The sequence below is a fragment of the Medicago sativa genome, chromosome 4, assembly GCF_051527215.1.
Source record: "Medicago sativa cultivar Bolivia chromosome 4, Bolivia_mono, whole genome shotgun sequence".
NCBI lineage: Eukaryota > Viridiplantae > Streptophyta > Magnoliopsida > Fabales > Fabaceae > Medicago > Medicago sativa.
Window position 1 is genome coordinate 69638850 of NC_140752.1, and position 25151 is coordinate 69664000.

The 25151-nt window shown below is 33.8% G+C and overlaps 2 protein-coding genes and 1 long non-coding RNA gene across 3 annotated transcripts; 2 read left to right on the forward strand and 1 right to left on the reverse strand.

The window, feature by feature from the left end:
- Positions 1 to 3929: 3929 nt before the first annotated feature.
- On the reverse strand, positions 3930 to 8217 carry LOC146931292 (Cyclophilin-like peptidyl-prolyl cis-trans isomerase family protein). The gene is made up of 7 exons (XM_085702775.1): positions 7938 to 8217; positions 5568 to 5646; positions 5314 to 5361; positions 5016 to 5039; positions 4737 to 4919; positions 4519 to 4594; positions 3930 to 4355 (listed from the first exon to the last, which is right to left on the reverse strand). Exons 1-7 carry the CDS (start codon positions 8034 to 8036, stop codon positions 4193 to 4195), a joined length of 672 nt encoding a protein of 223 aa, XP_085558901.1. The 5' UTR covers positions 8037 to 8217; the 3' UTR covers positions 3930 to 4192.
- Positions 8218 to 13995: 5778 nt separating this feature from the next.
- LOC146931293 (cysteine protease RD19A-like) lies at positions 13996 to 15541 on the forward strand. Its single transcript, XM_085708327.1, has 3 exons — positions 13996 to 14488; positions 14594 to 14864; positions 14976 to 15541. Exons 1-3 carry the CDS (start codon positions 14033 to 14035, stop codon positions 15239 to 15241), a joined length of 993 nt encoding a protein of 330 aa, XP_085564453.1. The 5' UTR covers positions 13996 to 14032; the 3' UTR covers positions 15242 to 15541.
- Positions 15542 to 23812: 8271 nt separating this feature from the next.
- On the forward strand, positions 23813 to 24471 carry LOC146931294 (uncharacterized). The gene is made up of 2 exons (XR_015006630.1): positions 23813 to 24047; positions 24206 to 24471. It is a non-coding gene; the product is annotated as an uncharacterized LOC146931294 (long non-coding RNA).
- Positions 24472 to 25151: the final 680 nt, after the last annotated feature.

A 25151-nucleotide genomic window follows, 5' to 3' on the forward strand; every position in this document is an offset into this window, starting at 1 on the left:
AGAAGAGTCGTCCACATTTACTTTAATATAACCTTCAGGGGGAGGATACCAACAAACATGACGCACCACACGATGCTTACTTGTAGGACCAAGAACAACAACCATGGAGGAATGATAAGAGAATATACTATTGACAGAAGCCCAATGATCTTTTTTCACATTTTGAAAAATCTCTTTGTTTCTATTTCGCAAAATCTCAAAACAAGTTACTATAAACATAGTGCCCGTCTCAATAGTAGAATGATGTTTAAACCACTTTTGACAATCTTGCATGTAAAAATCATTAGGATAAGTGGAACGAAAATACCTCCAAATAGACATTGTGTTAGGACAATCGCGAAGAGTATGCATATCACTTTCTACTGCCGCACCACACCTTTGACAAGTTGTGTTAGTGGTAAGATAGCGTAAGCCTCTGAAGGCATTGGTAGGAAGACTGCCATGCATCACTAGCCAACAAAAATGTTTGAGGTTTAAATGGAATGTGATATATGTGCAACATACGTAGTATATAATCAATATTTTGAGGACTCAAACAAACAAAAAAAGGGTAATAATCATGTGTGGTTATAACCACACTTAGGCCTTAGCTATAGTGTGGATCCACCCTTGCACATATGAAAGTTTGAACTGAGATTGACATTATAAGCTTTCAGCCACCAAAAAGAATGTAACTTGACTTTTTCTAGTAGTTGATGAATTGTATTTTCCATATTCTTGAAAACTCTATTATTTCGCTCATTCCACAAAACCCAAGCACAACATAACCAAATAATCTGCATAAAAGAACGACGTGTTCGCGAGCCACCAGAGGAGTCAACAAACTAACAATATGATTCTGAAGAGAGTCTGGATCGGCTGATGAGATACCCATCCAAGACCTAACCAAGCTCCAAAGACGGGCTAAACAAGGTCAAGGAAAAAAAAATTGGTTTTTAATTTTTCAAATGTTTTTCACCACCATTTTTTGTCTTTTCTTTTAAGTCATATCATTCAAAATTTAATTTTTTTTTTACAATCATGTTTAATACATTGTAGAATTCTCTCTTGTAAAAATTTAAATTTTTAACAAAGAATGAATTAAATATAATATTTATGTTTTTGATAGTTAAAAATTTATATTTAATTCATATTATGTTAGTTTTTTTTTTGGAGAGATTTTTATAATATTATAAATATTCATGTAAAAACCCATTCAAAATTTCAAACGATATACATAAATTGACTTCAAAATAGATACAAAAGTGGTGCTTCCAAACTTGGGGACTAAAAGTCGAAAAATGATTTTAGAACCACTAAAACAGAATGTTGAAATAATTATAAGAATAAAAAACATAAGGGCATATATGTAGATTCAAACCCTATTGTTCATTGATTCCTCAATTGATAAGTAATATTACAGTACATCTATTTGTTGTCCTTAAGTTTTAAGGTTTTTTTTCTAACTCTTGTGAGCCTTGAAAATCCAACTAATCTAAACTTTTAATTATATAACAAAAATATGTTTTTCATTTTATTGTTTTACAGCTTAATTATATAAATATATTGTTTTACTGTTTGAGAGGTACTGCAAGAAAATCATTTAAAAAAAGAGGTACTGAAAGAAAATATTACTGAGCGAGCCAAATAACCAAGGTAAAAGCACAACAAGATCCACATGCTTACTTGTTTGGTTGTGAATTAGACAAAAACAAATGTACTCTCAAAATCAGTGGCATGACAGAATCTTGTTTTAAAAACCCTACTACGTTGTAAGCCACATGCATTGATAGCTCATAGACATATGGCTATGCACTTTCTCTGTGCCTGGCCTTGTGACCTCATCTGGCAAGCGACTAGTAGCATTAAAAAAATGGAATGTTTCTAATCACTACTCTTCAAATGTAGTCCCTTTGTTACACACCGGTGATTTGTACAAGTAATAAGTGGACTACTCTTCAAATGTAGTCCCTTTGTTACACACCGGTGATATGTTGTGTGAAATTTTGGATCATGTATAGTTTTTAAAGTCTGATATTTTTTAATATTTATTATTGATTTATTTGAGTTAAAATACAAGTAATAAGTGGCGTAGCCAGGACCCAGGTAATAGAGACTTCGATGATTTCGCTCCACTATTTTATTTTGAAGCAATAGAGCAAAATAATAAAGTGAAAACTATGACATCTCATAACAACTATCATATATTGATTGTTGGTCCAAAAAATTATTAAAAGAATTAGTAGTATAATTTAGGAAACTACAAATACTCAAGGCAACACATATAACATTCTCTGCCTCATTAAAAACTTTTTCAAAGAAAATCTAATGGAATAAAACCTTGGTGAAAGAAAAAAAAGTGCAAAGTAAACCAACAAAAATTTCAACAACAAATAAACAAAATCTAAACAAAGGTAAATCGAGTTGGGATCATCCCCATTTTAAAAAATAAATAAAGATGTTCATTACTATAGTTTGGTAGTTAATCAATGATATAAAAGAAGTTTTACCCTGTACCCCTACATTTATACCTTCACCCCTACATTTTCTGTGAACTGTCAATTTTACCCTCATATATATACAATAATCCTTCTCATTTTTTTTTTCACTTTCCTGATTGTTTATCCCATTCACCCCCCACGTTCCTTCTGCTTCCATGATTCAGATTTGAAGGTGTTTCTAACCCATTCTTTTGATATGAATAGAAACACGAACTAGTTTATGTGTACGAAAAACAATATTCTTATCTTGTTTGGACAATTGTTAAACACTTAATCACATTAATTTTCTTGTATTGTTTTCTATTACCCTTTCTTTTGTTTTATTGTTGTTTTTGGTTTTTGAATGGCTGGAATTATGATTGAATTCATCTTTTGGTGTTTAATGATTTGATGGATTAATGTATGTATGAATTTCATGTTTCATTGGGTTTGATGGATGAGAGATTGAATTTGATCTTGAAGAGAATTGTGGTGGACAAAAGGAATGCATAGTATTTCACATCTAGTCGTCCCTGTAACATCCAAAGAAATTAAGAAGAAAAAATTGGATGAAAAGAAAATTAAGAAACTCAAACAAATTCCATAAAAGCTTTCAGTTTGACGATCCATGTAATATCCAGAACGTTTTCTTTGCGATTTCCAGTATAATTAATAAATTCTGAAAAACGTCTCGACTTTTTAAATTTTGGGAAATTTGATGGGGTGAATGGGTATAATATTAGAAAGGGTTAAAATTGGTATTTTTTATAATTTGTAAGGGTGAAAGTATAATTGTTGGGGTATAGGGTAAAATTTCCTGATATAAATGTATATTTTTCTAAAATTTATCACATTAATTAAAGGGTCATGTTAACTTGTGCCCTAAGGGCACAAGTTAAGAAACTAAAAATGGAAATAAAAAGTAACTTTTGTATTGAAAAGATAAAATTTCAAACTTTTAATATATTGAATTCACAATTTCCAAGAAAAAATTTCTATGTTTAGTTTCTAAACTTGTGCCCCAAGGGCACAAGTTAACATTTCCCTTAATTAAAGTATACACCAAAATTGCACTAATTGTAATGTCCATTTATTTTTTAAGAAATAGAGAGTATATATCTTCATCAAGTAAACCTAACTTATTTCAATGAAAATCATCCTTAATGGCTTTTGGAATGCCATCCAGGTGAAATTAAAAATAAATGAATGTTGGCAATTTTATGAGCACAACAAGTCAACAATTCCATTCCCCGAAAATGTGAGATCTTGAAAGACATGTTTCGTCCCACCATTTGAATACAAAGTTAGATCAATATTGCTCACCCAAGCATCTATTATTTGATTTAATCTGATGCATAGCATAGTATTATTACGTCAATTGGTTTATATGGAATTTCATTGATCATTTTTTGGTTACAAAAATGGTGTATGAAGTGCAACACAAGCATAAGTACATACTAGAACACAGAATACAATCTGAAGTTGCAGTGCCTGGTTAATATTGTAATATAGAATAAATACACACGTATAGTAAGCTATGAAATTAAAATCAATTTTGTTACAATCTACCAATTTTTTGGGGTCAAGATGTAGCACGTTTGGTTTTATATGCTATAAACCATGATTTGAGAAAGTATACACTTCATTTCCTATCAAATCATGATTTGAAACCCAGAATCATGTTCTAACACAGTCCAACCAAATCATTGTTTTGGTAATCGTGGTTTTGGTGTTCAACTTTCCTCGTCCCACTTGCTCTTCGGTATCTCTCCAGAGTCCGCAATCACTACCTTCTTCCTCGGTTTCCCACTATAGGTTCCAGCTCCCCCTTCAATTGCAAATACGGTATCCATGCCTTGAACAACCTTGCCAAAAACAACATGGTCTCCATCCAACCTATCAAATTTGTAATGAAATTGATAACATGAATAGTGATGATGGCATATTTATATATTTGAAAGCTGTATCTTCCTACATGACAGGCTATCAATCAATATCACATGCACAAACTCAGTCTAAATTGTTCAAAATTGTGCATTGTCATGACAAAGTAACTTACCAACTGGCCTTCACTGTGGTAAAGAAAAACTGTGAACCATTGGAATCAGGTCCCGAATTAGCCATAGAGACAACGCCTGCAACCATAGAGCAAGTTTCCAATGAAACAACTTAAAACGCATACCTCAAAAATGACAAAAAAAAAAAGGTCAAAGTTAATAAAAAGTAAAGTATTCCGAATAAAACAAAATGCTTAAACCCAAGCAAATTGTCACACACCAGCATGAGAATGTTTAATCCTGAAATTCTCGTCCGGAAAGGTGCCACCGTAAATAGATTCAGATGCTTTGCCATCACGATGAACAATATCTCCACCCTGAATCACAAAACCAGATACTATCCGATGAAATGGTGTTCCTTTATAATGAAGCTTTACACCGCTTGCACTCTCGCCTTTCTCCCCTACACATTATGGAACACTAATAATTAGTGCACGGACCAAATGGGGGATAAATTTATATTTAATGAACAACATAAAAAAAAAAAGACGATAATTACCTGTGCACAAAGCTCTAAAATTTTCTGCAGATAGAAAATTTCCAGTCAATAAAAATTGCAGTTTCATAAGATAATAAGAATAGTGTATTTCATTTTGAAAGGAAAAAAGTATAGAACATCTCAATCGTTGATGAGAAAGCTGAGAGAGCAAATTTTAACAAGTATATAATTTGTTCTGTATACATATATACCTATCAAACATTGATTTTCTTATCAAGTTGATATTATTTTTGTTTCTTCTATTGTAAGGACTCACTTTAGAATATGCATATCCAAAAATACAAAACCAATGACGTACCCACAGTTTTTGGTACCACTTGGCCATATAATCCAATCACGATCCTACCTGCAGAAGTTATTGCATACCGCACCATATTAATAGTAAAAAGGAAAAGGATAAATTAAATATTCATACTAATTGAGCATAAATTGTTGCTAATATATTTCCTAATCCTTTTTCTAACAAATATACGTAGTAAGTTAAATTGGTACGAATGGATGTAGCAATAGCAATTGGTAAAAGATAAGAAGAAGAAAATGTTGTTAGACAACCTAAACGCTGTTTATCAATATCAATATCCAAGAAAACTCTATGTGTAATTTCAGGCTCCTCTTCTGTTTTCTCATCGGCCTACATCATCAGAAAAAGCGAAAGTATATTATTTGACTGAACCCAATATGCAGGTTAATATGGAAACCAAAGGTGGGAAAAAATAAAAGATGGTCTACCATACATTTCCAATCAGATAAGACACAAGAGTAACAATATATAAACTTCGAGTGTTAAAATATAGTGGGGTTAAAAGAACCTTACTTATATTAGGAATGTGGCTCATAAAACTTTAAAGAATGAGTCTGTGCTAGATAGAAATCTACCACCACAACCAAAGAAGCAAGTTTAAATCTTAATACAAAACATAACTGCAAATTGCTTCAAAATTATTTATATTTGGTTTCCATATATAAATAAGAGTCTGAACGCTCTCACAAAACCTCTATGATGCAGCAAATGCCCATAATAAGCTGGAAACGATTAAGTGCGAACAGTGAATATGATGGGTTGATTTCGACAATAGACTGACTCATTCTGTAATCAAAGGATAAAGATAACTCTTGCAGAAATGCTCGCCCAGGGACTACAATGTTTTTACAAATAAACCATCAATTTGATCCCTAAACTACTACTCTCTCTTCTATGAAGTCTTTGAACTATCAAAATATAATAAATAATCCTTAAACTATTATCAATATATCAAGTTAGTCCTTCAACTACTTTCAAATTAGGAAAGAGAATGATAGTCTTTAAAATATCTTCCTCTTTCATTTGATGCCACATCCTTCTAGCCAAACAGTCTCTTCTAACCAGGCACCTTTATCTTACTTCATCACTTTCTATCACATTTCTATTAGATCATAGCTATAAGCGTTAATGCATTGCTTGCTTGCCTTGAAACTGAAGGCTCTGTTTGGGAGGGAAAGAGAGGAAAATAGATAGAAATCTCCCACCTTATTTAAGACAGTGATTGTGTAGAGGATGATTAGAGAATGCTTATGATTAATATATTTTTAAGATAATATAACAACGCGAAAAGAATTTGAAGAATTTATCTAACACTTCCAAAATCCTCCTCCAATACATTTTCTTAGTTCCCCCAAATTAGGGAGATTCTGTATTATGAAGACCCTTAAGTATAGATACCTCCTCTTTCAAAATCACAGTTTCAACATTTAAGGCATGGGTACAAATAACTCGTCTAAATAGAAAGTTCCCTCTTCAAACGATCTAATATGTGCAATGTGACAATGCTTTTCTTGGAGGCATTTTCAGGGCATAGCCTGCCTTATCATTTACTCGAGCTGCTGGTTCACACTTCACCGTTGTAAGTTTGAATTCATTAACTAATTTCATACTCCTAACACACACTTGAACCCACCTTAATGAGAATATAAAAAACTTGTTTTTTTTTTCCAGACGAAGTGACAAACACTACTGAAAATCACACACACAACTGCGAGGACTCAAGTGAAGGGGTCCAACTAAACAACATTGACATTGCCAGTTAAGTTGGACCTTGCAGAATCATAATGCAAGGGCATGCTATAGCAGAATACACACAATCAATCCATAACAGATTCATCCATCATGCTTTGTTTGGTAGAAGAGAAATGCTGAAGAAAGAGATATGAAAGAGAGAAATAGCAGAGAAACTAGCAATTTCTCTTGTTTGGCACATGCAAGAAAGAGAGAAGAGAGACAAATATGTGGTGAGGCCCACATGTTTTTTCTTCTCTCCAGGACAGCAGAGAAAGGCGTGGGAAGTTGCTCATTTTGGTATTTTTACTTTTCTGCCCTTTAATATGTGATGTCCCTTCTCTTGGCTTGTACGCCTATGCTGTTGTTGTTATATAATCATGTGACTTTTTTTTTTTGCTTGGGTTCATTTAATTAATATTAATTAACCATTAATTATTTTATTGATTAAATTAAAACTAAATAAAGAAAACATAAAAAAATCAGTTTAATAATTGAGGCATTTCAATCAATTAATTGAATTAAAATAAAAAATAATAATTTGATGAGAAGATTTTTTCAAGGACATTCTTGTACTTTCAAAAATAATCAACACTTCTCTTTTCTCTATTTCTCTTCTCTCTCTCCTGTACCAAACAATACCTCAAATCTACTCTATTTCTCACCTCTTTCTCTCTTCCCTTACTCTCTCTTACCTCTTTCTCTCTTCTTATTTTCTTCTCACAACCAAACACACCGTAAATCAACAACAATAATAACAAAATCAAAATTTAAAATCAATTACAGACAAAGTAAACAAAAAAAATCACATTTTTAATTCATATTATCAATAACCCAGATCAGATCCACAATGACTGCAATATATATAGAAAAGGGTCATAAGGGCATACCAGTTTAGAAGCAGAGAATGCGAAAATAATGAAAATTGAGAGAACAAGGAGGAGAATGAGGAATCGAGGCTGAGCGAGAAACGCGATCTCTCTACGCATTGCTTCAGTACAGTATTTGGTCAGTTTATACCGAATCAGAGAATCGAAACTTTGTTATTCTCCATGGAAGGTAGCTTAGTGGGTTTTTGTCAACATTGAAAGGGGTAAAGGAAAACGTGGGACACTTTCTCAGTGGAGATTTTTTGGAGGTGATGCCGAAGGGTGTGGAACTCGAAGGAATGAAAATTAATTATTTAATTTTGATCTGGTTTAAACTCAGAACGAATAATTGTACATGAAAAAAAAAAAAGTGCAAATAAAGAAGTAAAATGTTCCTCTTATTTATTCAGACAAGAAAAAGTTAAAAAATCACCGTTTTTTTTAATGAAAATAAAGATTAGACCAGTTAGATCTTGGGGTTCATCATATAAAAAATAAAACCAAACCTTAAAGAATAGGCCAAATATCATTTGCGGTTCTTTAAGTTACATGATTATAATAAGTTAGTCCTTTAAATTTTCTTAGTTACAAATTGGTCCTTTAAGTCATAAAATATTTGCACCATTATCCGAATTGCATCAAACTCAATCAAAAATTGTTTACGTGGATGTTTATTGTTAAGTTGGTTTGTCCAAATTCATTTCTCTCAAAACTAGAGCTCATAAGTGTGTTATTCGGTCTTGATATTCAAGTGTCAAAAGAATGATGTTCATTCCTTGACACTTCAATACCTTCATTTAAACCAACCTAACAAGAATTTAATCTTTTGAAAGGAACAATGGGAATGCCAGTCAAATGTTGGAGTCTTGCCGTTTAACAAGTTTGAATTACCACATCTAGAGGAAGACAATTGTTGTGGTTGGAAGGTGCATTTCCCTACCTAATCACGATCTTCTGGCGGAATAAGACTCTTGATGATATCTTCAGTTAAACTCAACAACGTTACCCGCATATCGATCCACTGGAACATGTTGTGCTCCCAAAACATATTCTTCACGTTTTCGTCGTTCTTTAACTCCACCCAAGTGAATGATACTCTCCCCTCGTCGAGCATCGGACGTTTATACCGAACGTATTCCACTCTCCTTGTGTCTCTGGGGTTGACTCCTTGGTTGAATTCATTCAGTTGATCCTTGAGACCTCTTAACGTTGCACCAAAGCACCGAACCTTCAACCTCTGAGGTTCTCCGCCGTTAAATTCTGCATGAACGTCGATCCACCCGACCATTGCTTCAAATCTACACAATAAGAAATTAAACACAATCAATGAAAACCTCATTCAAACATTTTATCAAACACTTGGAGTGCAAATTATACATAAACCCTAAAAATGATAACTACAACATAAACATGCAAACATCTAAATAATTAAACAATATTACTCATTTGCATGTAACATTGTATCATATCTTGCAAAAAAAAAATTTAAACAAACCCTAAGTGTAAAAAATCTAACATAATCATGCAAACATCTAAACAGCATAACAATTAAGCACTATAAGTAATTTACATGTAACATTCTATCATTTCTTGCAAAAAAAATTAAAATTTTAACAAAACACTAAACCTAAAAAATTCTAGATTAACTGAAAAAATCTATCATACCAACATAATTTAAGTAAAAACTTACTTGTTCTTGTTGTTGCAGTGTTGTTTGATTTGAAGCTGAAGGAATTTTGGAGTTGGGTAATTTGAAAGAGAATTGAGATTTGAGTGTGTGTTGTTTGAAAATGAGGCAGAACCTCATTCTGCCTAGGCTAATAACAGCACGTAGCGTGAGTTAACTCACGTTGCGTGACTTAAGTCACGCTACTCTTATAACTGGCGTGAGTTAACTCACGTTACGTGAGTTAACATGCGTAACGGTATTTTGGACATTTACTTTGGGTAAAAAGTAGGATTCATAATTTTTTTCTTGAGACCCGTCACTTTGGGAGGCCCAGCTCGGTTGAGCTCTTTGCACTCCCCAAAGAACGGCCTTGATCCTAAGGGCACTAGTTAAAAGATTAAGTGATTTATGGTTTTGCTTACCGAAATAATTGCCAAGGAAACAAACATGTGTATCTTATTCAATGCTATAAAAGGGTAGAGGACGAGAAGGCATGGACATACAGGAAGTAGTCTTGTTAGAAGAACTATACCATCTACCCGTGCTCTGCGCGGGTCTTATTAACCGTAATATGCAAGAATAAAGTATACCAAAGAAAAAAGTTGATTTAATAAACTCACACACACAAATAAACTCACACACACAAGTGAGTTTAAATTCACACTTAAAATTCACTGCTCTGCACGGGTCTTATTAACCGTAATATGCAAGAATAAAGTATACCAAAGAAAAAAGTTGATTTAATAAACTCACACACACAAATAAACTCACACACACAAGTGAGTTTAAATTCACACTTAAAATTCACACTTAAACACACAAGTGGAGGTACCGGGGTTCGAACCCCGATCATGGCATCCGGCCTAACAATTTCGGCATTTTGCCCATTGAGCTAGGACTTGGATCAATTGTAATAATATTAATATGCTTAATCTTAAATTATGAAATACCCAAGCAATGATTCGGTCGCGCATGGTATCGTATCAAAATTTATGTATCATGCAATATATTGTCTTAGTAAAGATTACAACATTTACCTAAAAAAGGGATTAGAACATATTTTATAAGGCTATAAAATCGTAATATCTTATCAAGTGTCTTTCTTTTCATGAAGAAAATATGAAGTGTCCTTAATGAAATAAATTCGTATAGAGACAATTAAGGCATCTGAGAACTTTGAAATTGCTTTGTTTTTCTTCTCCGGAGTAGTGTCCTTCAATTCCACTTATTATCATTAGGTTGTGATCTAGGAGAAAGTTACTTTCTGACCTTCGATTCCACTTTATATTATTAGGTTGTGATATAGGAGAAAATTACTTTCTGATACAGAACAAAATACATGTACTCTAACTTAAGAAAATGCAAGAATAGAATCATTAAGAATAAATTAGTCTTTTGAGAGGTTTTTTTTTTTTTTGGTGTCTGGGTTTCGAACCCCGAACTTTACATATATTATGCATTATCCTTACCAATTGAGACATTTTTGAGAGGGCTCTATTGCACGCCACCATGTATTGACATAAAATATATTATTGTATTGATTTTAAAAAAGGATCCCATTAAAAATAACTACACCATATTTTACTAAATACTTGTTTATGAAATTCTTTTTCCAATCACAATCAATGACCATTACCAATTTTTTTTTTTTTACTTTTAAGCTATTGTCTCCAAATTGAAGCATACACATAAGAAAGTACTCCAAAATTTATTATACCCAAATTCTAATACACGCCTCATACCAGAAACAAATATCCAATTTACGCATCCAATTTTTTAATTAACACAATTCTCAATTCTAAAACCCTAGAACACGGAAGGAAGGAGAAATTAGAGAATCAACTGGCTTACCTTTAGAGTGAGTGAGAACTGAGAGATTAGCAACCAAATAACAAGAGAGATTGAAGAAGAAAAGAGACAGAAAGCAGAAGAACAAAGACGAGAGAGAGGCAGAGTTGAAGAGGAAATTGTGTTTCTAGCTTTTGTTGTGCGCGCGTGTGAAAAATATTAGAGTTTGCCCATTTTTTTAAGTGGGTTAATGGGATATTTGGTTGGGACTAGTATAAAGAAAGTATCGATTGTGCCCGGGGTCGCCGGGTGGTGTCTCTGCCACTGCTAACAATATAAAAAAAATATAATCTAAACTTTTATTTTTTTTAATGACGCCAACAACACTCTTTATTATAGAAAAAGTTGTTTAAGGGTATAATTGGGATAATGAAAAAAAAAGTTGTAAGTATAGATATAACCATCTAGTTTTTTTTTGTAGTGAGATATATTCATCTAGTTTGTTACACATTTTACAGGATAATGGGAAAAAAAAGCTGAATCTTACTTACTAAAGCTTAACCCCTAAAGCTAACCCTAACCCTAATATTTCCCCCCCATTTTTCCCTCCACTTTTCTAAGCCATTGGATCTTGCACATTTAGGCGCCATTCAATTTTAGCCATTGATCATATTTCATATTTATCTCTTCTATTTTCCGAAACAACTATTTCATATTTATCTCTTCTCTTTTCCGAAACAACTATTTCATATTTATCTCTACTTCCGAAACAAATTGTCCCTACAACTATTTCATCTTTATCTATAGCCCTATTTTTCTGAAACAACTATTTCATATTTATCTCTTCTGTTTTCCTAAACAACTATTTCATATTTCCCTTTTTTTCCGAAACAACTATCTCTTATTTCTAAATGTTAACCCATGACGCAATATTAACCCTAGATTTAACCAAATTTTTTCGCATGACTTTACTATATTAACCCTAGATTTAATTTATGCAAAATTGTTAACCCGTGACGCAATATTTACCCTAGATTTAACCTAATTTTTTTGCGTGACTTTACTATATTAACCCTAGATTTAATTTATGCAAAATATCATCTCTTATTTCTAAATGTTAACCCATGACGCAATATTAACCCTAGATTTAACCTAATTTTTTCACATGACTTTACTATATTAACCCTAGATTTAATTTATGTAAAATGTCATCTCTTATTTCTAAATGTTAACCCGTGACGCAATATTAACCCTAGATTTAACCTAATTTTTTCGCATGACTTTACTATATTAACCCTAGATTTAATTTATGCAAAATGTCTTCTCTTATTTCTAAATGTTAACCCGTGACGCAATATTAACCCTAGATTTAACCTAATTTTTTCGCGTGACTTTACTATATTAACCCTAGATTTAATTTATGCGAAATATCATCTCTTATTTCTAAATGTTAACCCATGATGCAATATTAACCCTAGATTTAGCCTAATTTTTTCGCGTGACTTTACTATATTAACCCTAGATTTAATTTATGCAAAATGTCATCTCTAATTTTAACCTAATTTTTCGCTTCACACTTTTGCATTTAATGTTTATCTAAAGTAAAATAATATTATGTTCCTAATTATAAGCTGTTTTTTTGGAAAGGAATAACTGTTAACCCGTCTTGCTATACTCTACCTAATCTCTTACTTATAAATGATAACCGTCTTGCTATACTTAACCTATTATGTTACGTTACGGTATCAAGGACGATGTCATGGAAAATTATGTTATGGTACTGTACCAACGTCTATGCTTCTTAATATTATGAAATACTATATGACAATCATGACATTCATCTAAACTATTTTGCTACATATTACCATCAAATATTACCTTCCATATGACCTGTGCGTTAGCACGGGTCGATGGTCTAGTATATATATATATACTAATATTCTGTTTGTTACACTTTTATTTTAATATTTAAATTTACCTTTATCTATTTGTTATATGTGATATTTGTATTGAAAGTTGAGGGTAATTTTTGAAAAAGAAAAAGTCAGCCCAAAAGAGCTGAAAGATGTAATTTTCTTTATATATAGTACCAACAAAAAGACGGACACTCACATGCCCGTCTTTCCGCTCTTTTTACTGTGCTAACATTTGAAAATTATGAACTATATTTTTTGTATGAAATTTTGTTTTTGATTAAAATTAAAAATATAAATATTTGTTGCTTCAAGTTATAACAAAGCAAATTAACCATGATTGTCTATTTCTTAAAATTTCTCTACATGATCATTAAACATTAAAAAAACAAAAAAAACATTTATCCGAGGAGCCATCCCATGCTAATCTCACTTGGAGAAGATTTTATTCACATAAAGCCCATAAGGAAATTTATTCACATGACACCGACATGAAGCAACAACCTAGAAATATCCTAACTATCAGTTTCCCTAACTGTCAACCAAATTCAAATATAACAGAAAACCAATTCCACCTGTCATGAATCTATTTGTTATCACTCATTATTATCCCTTCTTTTTTTTTTTTTTTGAAGGAATTTATCCCTTTTTTTCTTCGTTATCGTAACCACTATATAAAGACTCCCTCACCACCCAACTTAACATATCATACCATACTACGATCAAGTCAGAAAGAAGAAATCGTGATGAATCATAACAAAACTCTCATGCTCTTCTCTGTCCTTTTCCTGTTCTTCTCTGTCGTCTCGGCATTCTCGACGCCAAACGACGGAAAAGATCCAATAATCCAGCAGGTGGTCGACAAGGGAGGAGTGCGATTAGGAGCCGAGTATCAATTTAATGAATTCAAACATAGGTTTGGTAAGGTTTATTCCTCCAAAGAAGAACATGATTATAGGTTCAACGTCTTCAAGTCTAACCTTCACCGTGCTAAGAGACATGGGATAATGGATCCTTCCGCTACTCACGGTGTTACAAGATTCTCCGATCTTACTCCGAGAGAGTTTCGTAATAGCATCTTGGGATTAAAAGGAGTAGGGTTACCGAGACATGCAAAAGCTGCACCTATTCATCCCACCGATAACCTTCCTCGTGATTTTGATTGGAGAGAAAAAGGCGCGGTTACCCCTGTTAGGAATCAGGTATATATTGTTTCTAATTAAGTAATTATGATTATGATTAGTATTGTTGTTATAAGTTGTTTAAATTTTTTAAATTTTGATTTTGGATTTGTAAATATGAATTAGGGTTTCTGTGGTTCAAGTTGGAGTTTCAGTACAATTGGCGCACTCGAAGGTGCTAACTTCCTCTCTACTGGAGAACTCGTTAGTCTTAGTGATCAACAACATGTTGATTGTGATCATGAGTACATTAAAAAATCTGGTGGTCTCATGCGTGTGGAAGACTATACTTATTACAAGACAAACATTGCACGATCGGTGGCGGCAAATTTCAGTTCTGTTTTAGTTGATGACGACCAAATTGCTGCCAATCTTCTCAAGCATGGACCTCTTGCTGGTGAGTAATACCCTAAAAATCTGAACAATTTGAATTATGATTATTATTACTATTATTTTACTTATAATTATCTAATTCAAATGCATATATATATTTGATTCACAAATGCAGTTGCCATAAATGCGGTCTACATGCAGACATACGTGGGAGGTGTATCGTGCCCATACACTTGTACAAGGAAGCTGGATCATGGAGTTTTGCTGGTGGGGTACGGTTCTGGAGCTTATACGAAGGAGAAGCCGTATTGGGTAGTTAAAAACTCATGGGGCGAGAAGTGGGGAGAAAATGGATACTATAAGATTTGTAGGGGACGAAATATATGTGGAGTGGACTCAATGGTTTCTACTGTGGCTGCTGCTCACACTACTACTCAGTGACAGTAGTATGTTTTCCATCTCATACTTGTACTACCAACCTTCATTACATTTTGTTGGATATGATCATTCAATGGCTGGCCTTCCAATTCCTTGCACCGAAGATGTCTTCGAGCACATAACGTCTTGCTTGTAAAGCTCACACTATTGCAGGAGATTGACATAGTTTACTATACTAGATCCATTTTGAACCTGAGACATCTTATCAAATTGTAAAGACTGTACATAAATATGAAATGTATAAATTTTGCGAATGCATTTTTTGTTTGATGAATAATAACAATGAATTCGACTTTTCAAGCAGCTCCTATGTTTTTTGTTTGTTTTATGTTAAAATGTTCACTCTTCCTTGCAATCAGACCTTCCAAAATATGAGCAGGGTTTATTGCTATCAGAATTCCTTGCAGTCAGAAAAAACAGACTTAGTGTTCTGTCTGATAGATTTCAAAGCACGAATAGTACACATGAAAGTTAAATTTGCAGAAAAAAATTAACTATTTTAATAACTACATAATATAGATAAGAAGTTTAAGACTTGGAGTTAGCTAATCCCTTCACAGGCAGGTGCACAATAAAAATGACTTAGATTTGAGGTTAGTTAATCCCTTGAGTAACACATTCTCGGTCTATAGCAAAAACTTTTGTTTTGCTACCTTTGATGCATGGTTTATCTATAGTCCATGACTGTATCTTTTCTACTCTCTAACTTATGTCTACTGAAATTTTAGACATACCTCTAAATTTCCAAAATTCATTGATAAGTTTGTACTTATCAGATTTTGATGCTAGTTGTGGTTAAGGTCATTGTAAAATACTAAAATGGACTTCTTTGATACCCGTTTTAGTTGAGTTAAATTGTACAGCAGATACAAGTATTTTCTAATTTGTACTTGTTAGCTTTTGTAATGGCAGCAGAAGCAATAAGCACAAAACAGAAATTAGAGGAAAAGAAGTGAAAGAGAAGGGACAATAACAATGTTTAGTATATGCTGCAATTTGATTCATACTATCCATACATCCTTTTTACATATTTATAGCCAAATACTTAGTAATGACTCAACCTATGCTTAGCTGATGTCATATGACATAAACATACTTAACTTGTGCAGATAACCTTACTCAATCATTTTAACTTGTTTTGTTAAGTAAAACTCTGCTGCACAAGTAAGGTTATCTCCTTGTCAAAAAAGATTCATGTACACCCCTTTTCTATACACCCCTTTGTACCACTGCTTATGTGGCAGGGGTAATTTGGTAATTTCATGCGCTAGGGATAGTTTGGTAGTTTCCACAATCTGTTCCTCTTCTCTGTTCACAGATCTGTTCTCTCTCAGTCTTAATCGTCTCATGTTCCATGTTCACTTCCACCGGCATCGTGATTCTGTGTTCCATGTTCCATGTGACCATCAAAAGACCAGGGACCCCTATTCATTACATTCTGCAGATCTATTTTGTGGAAGAACTGAAATACATAGATACCTGGTTCAACCTCCTTAATCGCAACTTTTCTGCCTGGTTGCCAAATTGTTGCCATTCGTTCCTTCATAACATGGTTCTTGATTGGTTTGTGGGTAAGAAATCTCCCTACCAAACACAACCCAGGGTCAGCATAAGTGTCTTCCACCTGACTGTTGCCAAAAGCCAGTATTTCCTCTTCATCATCACTTAACTGTAAATTCTCCAAATCAGCCATGGAAATAGCCACAACACAGGAATTCGAAAGAACAAAAGGAATAATTCTCTCACACGAAGGAGAGATGAAGAAATCGACTTCTCACTAAAGGAGAAAACAAAATCAGACGCAGGAACAGTAGCAAAGGGGTTCCGCTAGGGTTTTACGGTGGAACATTACGGTGGTCGGTGGAACAGTACTGTGGGTTTGAAATTTTCTTATATAAATTTTACTTAAAAATATAAAATCTACACATGATTGTTTTTCTTTTTGAATAAATCTACACATGCCTAGTGATGCTTTTGGGCAATTTTTGTCTGTTTCTTTTCATTTTTGTCTGTTTTTTTGTGCAATAGGCCTCCCCTGTTGATAGATCTCTGGCAAGTGCACCAAATACTATCGAAGTAGTAAAAATATCGATCCCACGAGGACTGTTTTTAACTTCAATAATTCAATTTCGTTATAAAAGTAGGATGTATAAAAGTTTATTTTGTTTTGCCACTAGGCAGTAGATTTGGTTTGATTTTAAGAAATCAAATAAAATAGTAAAGATTTGATTAAGAAAATAGGAGAGAGATGAGATCAGGTCTTCGAATCCTCTATGTTTCCCCTAATTGGTTACTGCACCTATTATTACTAATGATTCTCTAGTTTCACGATAGTTAACAAATTAGCCCTAATCAATCCCTTGAGTTAGGACCCTCTTTTTAAACTACAGCCCCTAATTCCTTAGGTGGTCTAATAATCATCAAAGGTTTAAGCATGTTAACCTAATATCACTAACAAACGATTATCCATTCCTAGACTAACCATGTTTATTAGAACAATTCAATTAGGTCTAAGTCGAAAGCTATGGTCAGTAGTCATTCGATCTCACAAAATCATGTTTATATTTGATCAGGATATAAAAAGCAGTAAGAACAATTGAATTGAATGAAAACTAGAATATCATTAATAAGTAATAGAGTTTCACAGCAACATATGATCAATTAGGGTTACATAGGTTCATCTCCGACCTAATCTCTAAGAGATTTAGCTACTCATAATTGAGTTTACAAATAGCATAATCAATGAAAGAATTAAAACATACATAAACTGGGTTAGAGATGATGAAATCCTCTCCGCTGCAGCCTTCTGGGTGTTAAAATCGCACTTTCGTTCTCCAAAATCGTAACCCTTGTTCTTCAGATTGAGTGCAGTATTTATAGAAGTCATGGGCCTGACCCATCAAAATCGCGCCGCGCCTTGTTAATTGGCGTGCCGCGATTTCCCCTTTACAGGAAGTGTGTATTTTTGCTTCAAAAATCGCAGCACGGCTTGAAATTGGCGTGGCGCGATTTCCTTCGAACAGACTTCAAATTTTAAGCTTTTTGCACTCCAGAACAGTATAAATTGCATGAGAACTCTATCAAAATGTCACAATAAGTCCCTAATATTACGTAATGACAGAATGTCATCACAACCCCAAACTTAAACCATTCCTTGTCCTCAAGGAATTTGCTTGCAACAGTGACAAACGACAGTAAAATAACAGTTACCTGACAAAACGATAGTACCCAAAAGTTCATTCTCCTTCTAGCTAAAGATGAGCTAGTTTGACTTGTTCGCATCCACCAATTCACAACTCCACGCAACAATATGAAATAGGGTTCTACCAGTCGACATGCAGGTCTACATATTACCATACGCTTGAAAAGTTTCTAAATATCAATCAAAGTCAATATCATTACACACTTTTGAGGTCTTTAGGGTTATAACGGGGCTTAGGTGAAAGGTGGGATATATTTGGATAAGTAGGCTACACAAAATTTGAGTTAGGCATTCCTACGGAAATTAAAGCACAAAATTCAATCCTTCGATCATTCACCTTTTGAAATAACAATCAATGCAAAGGTACTAGAGAATATTTTTAACATTTAGGGACAATCGAGTTTGAAGTTACTCGGATTTTCAATGTTTTGTCCCTTTTTCATCATTCAATTTCTTTTTTTTTTTTTAATACACCATTTTTGTGTATATTTTGCATAACAATTTCATATTTCTTTTAATTTTTGTTCTCTTATTCTCTAGTACCCCCACCCCAAACTTAGTTGGTTGCAAATTCCAATAGCAACCCCAAACTTAATCTTTAGCAACATTCTACAATGCCTTAACTCAGAAAATACATTAAGGGACAAGTCCTAAAAGTCTCTAGGCTTGTAATGTAGTTTGTCACCGAACAAAAAGTTCTAATCCTACCGGCTCACAATTGGTTAAGAAAGGATAAATTCAACAAATTAAAACAGGGTAGGCTTCAAAAAGGCTCACAGGACCAAGCACTTTTGCCTCAGTGTGTAATTGACAAAGACCAATCAATAATAGAGAAACAATGCAAGTTCTAGAAATGTAGTTGCATGGAAAACTAATCTAAATATAAGTAAATTGAAAAACAAGATTTGGCAATGAACCTTATGGCTGAGATTTCTGGGAGTATGTGACTACCTAGCAACGCCGTACACTTCGCCTTTGAATCAAGTCACCCCTCCTTGAGAACTTTTGGAATACCGTTTCATCAAACAACTGTTACTAAACTGGAATAGGTCACATGAGACAAAACAAATTCATTAATAATAAACAAGTGCAGGAGCAATTACAATAGGGAAATAAGTTCAAGGGACTTAGACATAAAAAGAAAATAAAGAAAATATATCAAAAGAAAAATAACTGAAAATAAAATACAAAGCAGGAAATGCTAATCCATCAGTAGATCAGCCCATGTTAACATCATCATGGTAACATCTCAGCATAGGTAAGCATCCGGGACTTTTTCCAAGTAGACCCAGGCCTACACATCGTGGTAATGATGTCTTCAAATGTATCCTCTGTCATACCAAATCTCTCCCTCCTCAGTTTCTCAACCCAACACTCCTCCGGTGGTTGAACATTCAGCCATTCATTAAGCGCTTCAGGGCTGAAATCAATGGTCTTGCCCCGAACAAAAGATTGAAAGGGTGTATCGGAAACCCGTGCATTTGCAAAGAATTCAACGATCACGGTTTTGTTGTTCGCTTCTTCGATCACCTCATTCAACTTCGTCCACCCTCTCCTTCGTAATTCAGCCTCAAAGAACGGATACTTAACAAGCCTTGTGAAGTCAAACTTTCTCTCCCCCACAACTTCAAAACTTTTCATGGATTGGGGGAACTCTTGGGCTTGGTCATTGATGAAATGAATGGCGTTTTCGGGTGGTTCGGATGCGGCACGAGGGTGTTTGGCTTTGCTTGTAGATGGCTTGGGGTTGGTGGCTTTCTTTGAGCGGGTGTTTCGTTGGTTAGAGGCCATTTGTGGTTTAGGAAGATGGTGAAAGGGAAGTTTTGTGAAGTTTGGGAAAGTTGGGAATGATTGTGGTTTGATGGTGGTTTGGATTGATGAATTTGTGATAGGATTGTGATTTGATGATGTTTAGTAAGTGAATAAGGAGATGAATATGCGAAAAATTCGTGAATGGGAAGTTTAGGGAAGTTTTGGTAGAGAAAGGTAGGAAGAATGGAATGGGAAAAATGGTGGAAAAGCTGGGTTTTTATAGACTGGTAGGCAAAATCGCGGCACGCCATATAACAAGGCGCGGCGCGATTTTGATCAAACAGGGAGCATGCTTTGCTTCCTCAGGCCAAAAATTTTGTTTTCTTGAAAAATGCCTGAGTTCATTGAATTTTTGAAAAACTTTTGAGGAAAGAATCATGCAAGACATCAGTACCTTGCATGATTTTCTTTGCAGGAGGTATACTTGAACAATTTTTCGAAAACTTTCCTGCCTCATATTAAAAAGAAAAGAAAAATATTTTTGTGTTTTTATTTTTGAAAGCAATAAAATAATACCTGAAAATTAAACAGTGGGTTGCCTCCCACCCAGCGCTTTCTTTTACGTCATTGAGCTTGACGCTTCAACCACTGTTAGGGTGGCAAATATGTCAGAAAGAATATATCATCCTTCTTCTTCCTCTTGTTTGGTAGGAATTCCATGAATTTGTAGCAAAGAAGTAGATGCTCCCATGCTCTCACTGTTAAACCTTTAGAGTTTAAGCTCTCCCACCGTAGAGAAGGACGTGCATCCATCTGCACACGAGTGATTTCCTCAACCTCCGTTGGTTCAGACTTTGGGAATATATCAACACTCCTCACTTTGGGTTTTTCTTCCACCTCAACCTTGTGACACTCACTCTTCATCTGAACCAGCTTCCTCTGAGACTCATGTGCTTTCTCAACAAGATCACCACACTGAACATCAAACTTCTCAAATGAAACTTGATTTGACACCAAGAAATCATCTAAAATATTCTGAAGTTGAGTATTGTAATCGATGTTGATCATCTCTTTCTTCCCTTCACCATCACTACCTGGTTGATTTGCCTCATGATGATCACAACTCGAGATTTTGTTGTCCAAAATTTTGATCTTAAAAGATAGCATATATTTTTCATACTGCAACTTAGCAATCTCTTCTGTGTCATAGAGGAGTACCCTGTCTATCATAGCTGCAAAACTTGGATAAACTTTTCAGTAGCACAGTACAATGAGAAGAAAAGAAAGAGCATAATATTTTTTTTAATATATATATACAAAAATATAAAAGACAGAAATCCTAAATAATAACGTAATTGCCAAATTGAAATGACTCAACAGTCCCCGGCAACGGCGCCAAAAACTTGATAGATCTCTGGCAAGTGCACCAAATACTATCGAAGTAGTAAAAATATCGATCCCACGAGGACTGTTTTTAACTTCAATAATTCAATTTCGTTATAAAAGTAGGATGTATAAAAGTTTATTTTGTTTTGCCACTAGGCAGTAGATTTGGTTTGATTTTAAGAAATCAAATAAAATAGTAAAGATTTGATTAAGAAAATAGGAGAGAGATGAGATCAGGTCTTCGAATCCTCTATGTTTCCCCTAATTGGTTACTGCACCTATTATTACTAATGATTCTCTAGTTTCACGATAGTTAACAAATTAGCCCTAATCAATCCCTTGAGTTAGGACCCTCTTTTTAAACTACAGCCCCTAATTCCTTAGGTGGTCTAATAATCATCAAAGGTTTAAGCACGTTAACCTAATATCACTAACAAACGATTATCCATTCCTAGACTAACCATGTTTATTAGAACAATTCAATTAGGTCTAAGTCGAAAGCTATGGTCAGTAGTCATTCGATCTCACAAAATCATGTTTATATTTGATCAGGATATAAAAAGCAGTAAGAACAATTGAATTGAATGAAAACTAGAATATCATTAATAAGTAATAGAGTTTCACAGCAACATATGATCAATTAGGGTTACATAGGTTCATCTCCGACCTAATCTCTAAGAGATTTAGCTACTCATAATTGAGTTTACAAATAGCATAATCAATGAAAGAATTAAAACATACATAAACTGGGTTAGAGATGATGAAATCCTCTCCGCTGCAGCCTTCTGGGTGTTAAAATCGCACTTTCGTTCTCCAAAATCGTAACCCTTGTTCTTCAGATTGAGTGCAGTATTTATAGAAGTCATGGGCCTGACCCATCAAAATCGCGCCGCGCCTTGTTAATTGGCGTGCCGCGATTTCCCCTTTACAGGAAGTGTGTATTTTTGCTTCAAAAATCGCAGCACGGCTTGAAATTGGCGTGGCGCGATTTCCTTCGAACAGACTTCAAATTTTAAGCTTTTTGCACTCCAGAACAGTATAAATTGCATGAGAACTCTATCAAAATGTCACAATAAGTCCCTAATATTACGTAATGACAGAATGTCATCACCTGTCTTTTTCCACATTTTAGTCTAACACTCAATTTTTGCATAAAATCAACTTTAGATTCAACTAGAGTTAGTTACTTTATTTATTAGCTTCTTTATACTTATTTTGTTAGCTTCTTTATACGTGAACTGCTAATCTTGTGTGTACTGTTTTCAAATACTACATCAGTATTCATTTTGATTCTAATGACTTATGTTTATGATGTTTATGTTTATTTTCAATATTTTGTCTTGTTACATTTATTCAATCCTTCTAGCCTTTGAGCCTCTTAATCGTTGCTTGTTTTTGCTTGTTGCAACTGTGTTAACATTTTTTGCCTTGTATTTACTCCCAGTTAAAGTATTCTTAAATTCCTCAATCTGAAATGATGAAGTGTTGGGATATATAATATAGGATAATTACAGAACTTTGTTAGTAAGTTTATAGAATTAGTTCACAGAACTTTGTTAGTGAGTTGATTAATTTGTTAGGTGGTTGTTAAGAGTTGTTATTTTGGTTATTCTTAAAATGTCTTTAAATACTCCTCAATTGATAGAGGGGAAAGATAGCTTTGGAAAATTAAACTGTGACTAGGAATTATCTAGTGTGAAACGAGAGTGCTCCTTTTGGAGTAGCCTTGTGTGCAAGGTTATCTTCATTTTATGCCTTTGTATCTTCTCTTTCAGTATCTCTACAATAAGAAATCCTTCATTTGCTTTCAATCTTTATTCTAGTTAGAATCATTCTTTTGCTTCCTCAATTCTGTTCAGTTTTTGGGAATTCATTCTTACACAGAAAGGATCCTATCATGAATTGACAAAGATATCAATGCCTGGGCTTAAGCCATCTTTACTTAACAATGGGTGTTTGTTTAGCTGGCTAGTTTCCCAAAGGAAAATGAAAATACAGGGGTCTATTTTCTTCCAATTTATATACTTATTGTTTGTCACTACAACACATGCTAGAAAATCTGGCTTCTGTTGCAACTGATCAGTCCCTATAAAATATTAGGTGTTAAGTGGACTCCGTTAACTATAACTCGTAATCCAAATATTAATTAATTAAGAACATTACTAGGTTAATAATAGCTGACGTCAGAAAAGGTCTCACTCGGATTTTAAAACTGAGCTGGTTATAAATGCTTCCTACTGCAAATATGGAAAGTATATATTTAGAAGTGGTTAAGGAATATCTATGTTTACTCTTAAATCTTTTAGCTTGCATTCTGTTAGCATAGCTTACGGATGATAGCTGATTGTGTTTGTATGTCATGTCGTGCACTCATGCTAGATTGCAATGTTGATGATTGTTGGAATGGAATGGCATATTGGCATGTCCTTTTCCTTCTATATGATTTTGCTGTTTAAAAATGAAGATGTTGTAAGCTTCGGGTTTTTCAATCACATTTAAAACTTGGTCCTTTTTTTTGATATATCATGTTTGTTCAGGTCATTCGTTTTGGATCTATTAGCTGCATTTAATACTGACAATATTATTTGGGATGATACTTAGTTGCTTCCTTTCCATGGTTGAATCAGCTACAGTGAATCCCAAGGTTTTACTTGAGCTCTTCTCAATGTACCGTGATTGGCAAGAAGAAAGGGTCGAAGAGCATGTTTTTGAAACGAAATCATTGATAGAAGTCAATAAAAAATCCGAGTCAAGCTCAGAAGAATCAACTTCAAGCAACTACGTTCAATTTTTTGAATTTTATTTTATTATGTGATGTACTAATTCGGCCATGTATATGATATGGCTAACTTATTTAGTTTTATTGTTTGAAGCACTTATTCCACCATGTAAATGATATGAGTAAATAATTTAAACTCGAATACATATATCGCCTTAAAATGATCTTGTTTTCACTACATTTTATCACTTTTGATATTTCAGTGATAACTCGCCTTAAAATAATCGCCTTAAAATTTTATCACTTTTGACATTCTAATTTACGAAAAAATGGTTACACCTTTGACAAATTATGGTCATATTGTTCGTTTATTTGGTTATCTGTAACTTACATGTGCAAAAAAAAAAAACAATTCAAGCCAATTGTCAGTGAGACATTCTAATTTACGAAAAAATAGTGGTCACGCATATCTAAAAATGTGGTCATACATACCATATATTTGGCTAGTTTTTCTTTCCCAGGTGTAAATAATATCGTTTTAGGCGAATCGAACGCATGATTTCATTTGATCACTGCACTAAAAGCATTTCCAACCATAAATAACATGTTTTACAATCGGCAAGTTTATCACGCCTAAAGACGGACAAGTTCTAATTTATGAAAAAAATAGTGGTCACGTATTTGTAAAAATGTGGTCATACATACCATATATTTGGCTAGTTTTTCTTTCCCAGGTGTAAATAATATCGTTTTAGGCGAATCGAACGCATGATCTCATTTGATCACTGCATTAACAGCCTTTCTAACCATAAATAACCTGATTTACAATCGGCGAGTTTATCACGCCTAAAGAC

Bases quoted from the DNA above. Each gene is read 5' to 3' on its own strand.
- LOC146931293 (XM_085708327.1), top strand. From the start codon at position 14,033: ATGAATCATAACAAAACTCTCATGCTCTTCTCTGTCCTTTTCCTGTTC. The intron at 14,489-14,593 runs GTATATATTGTT...AATATGAATTAG, and splicing joins TTACCCCTGTTAGGAATCAG to GGTTTCTGTGGTTCAAGTTG. The intron at 14,865-14,975 runs GTGAGTAATACC...TCACAAATGCAG, and splicing joins CAAGCATGGACCTCTTGCTG to TTGCCATAAATGCGGTCTAC.
- LOC146931292 (XM_085702775.1), bottom strand. From the start codon at position 8,036: ATGCGTAGAGAGATCGCGTTTCTCGCTCAGCCTCGATTCCTCATTCTC. The intron at 5,040-5,313 runs GTACGTCATTGG...TTCTATCTGCAG, and splicing joins AGTGGTACCAAAAACTGTGG to AAAATTTTAGAGCTTTGTGC. The intron at 4,595-4,736 runs GTGTGTGACAAT...CTATGGTTGCAG, and splicing joins GATTAAACATTCTCATGCTG to GCGTTGTCTCTATGGCTAAT.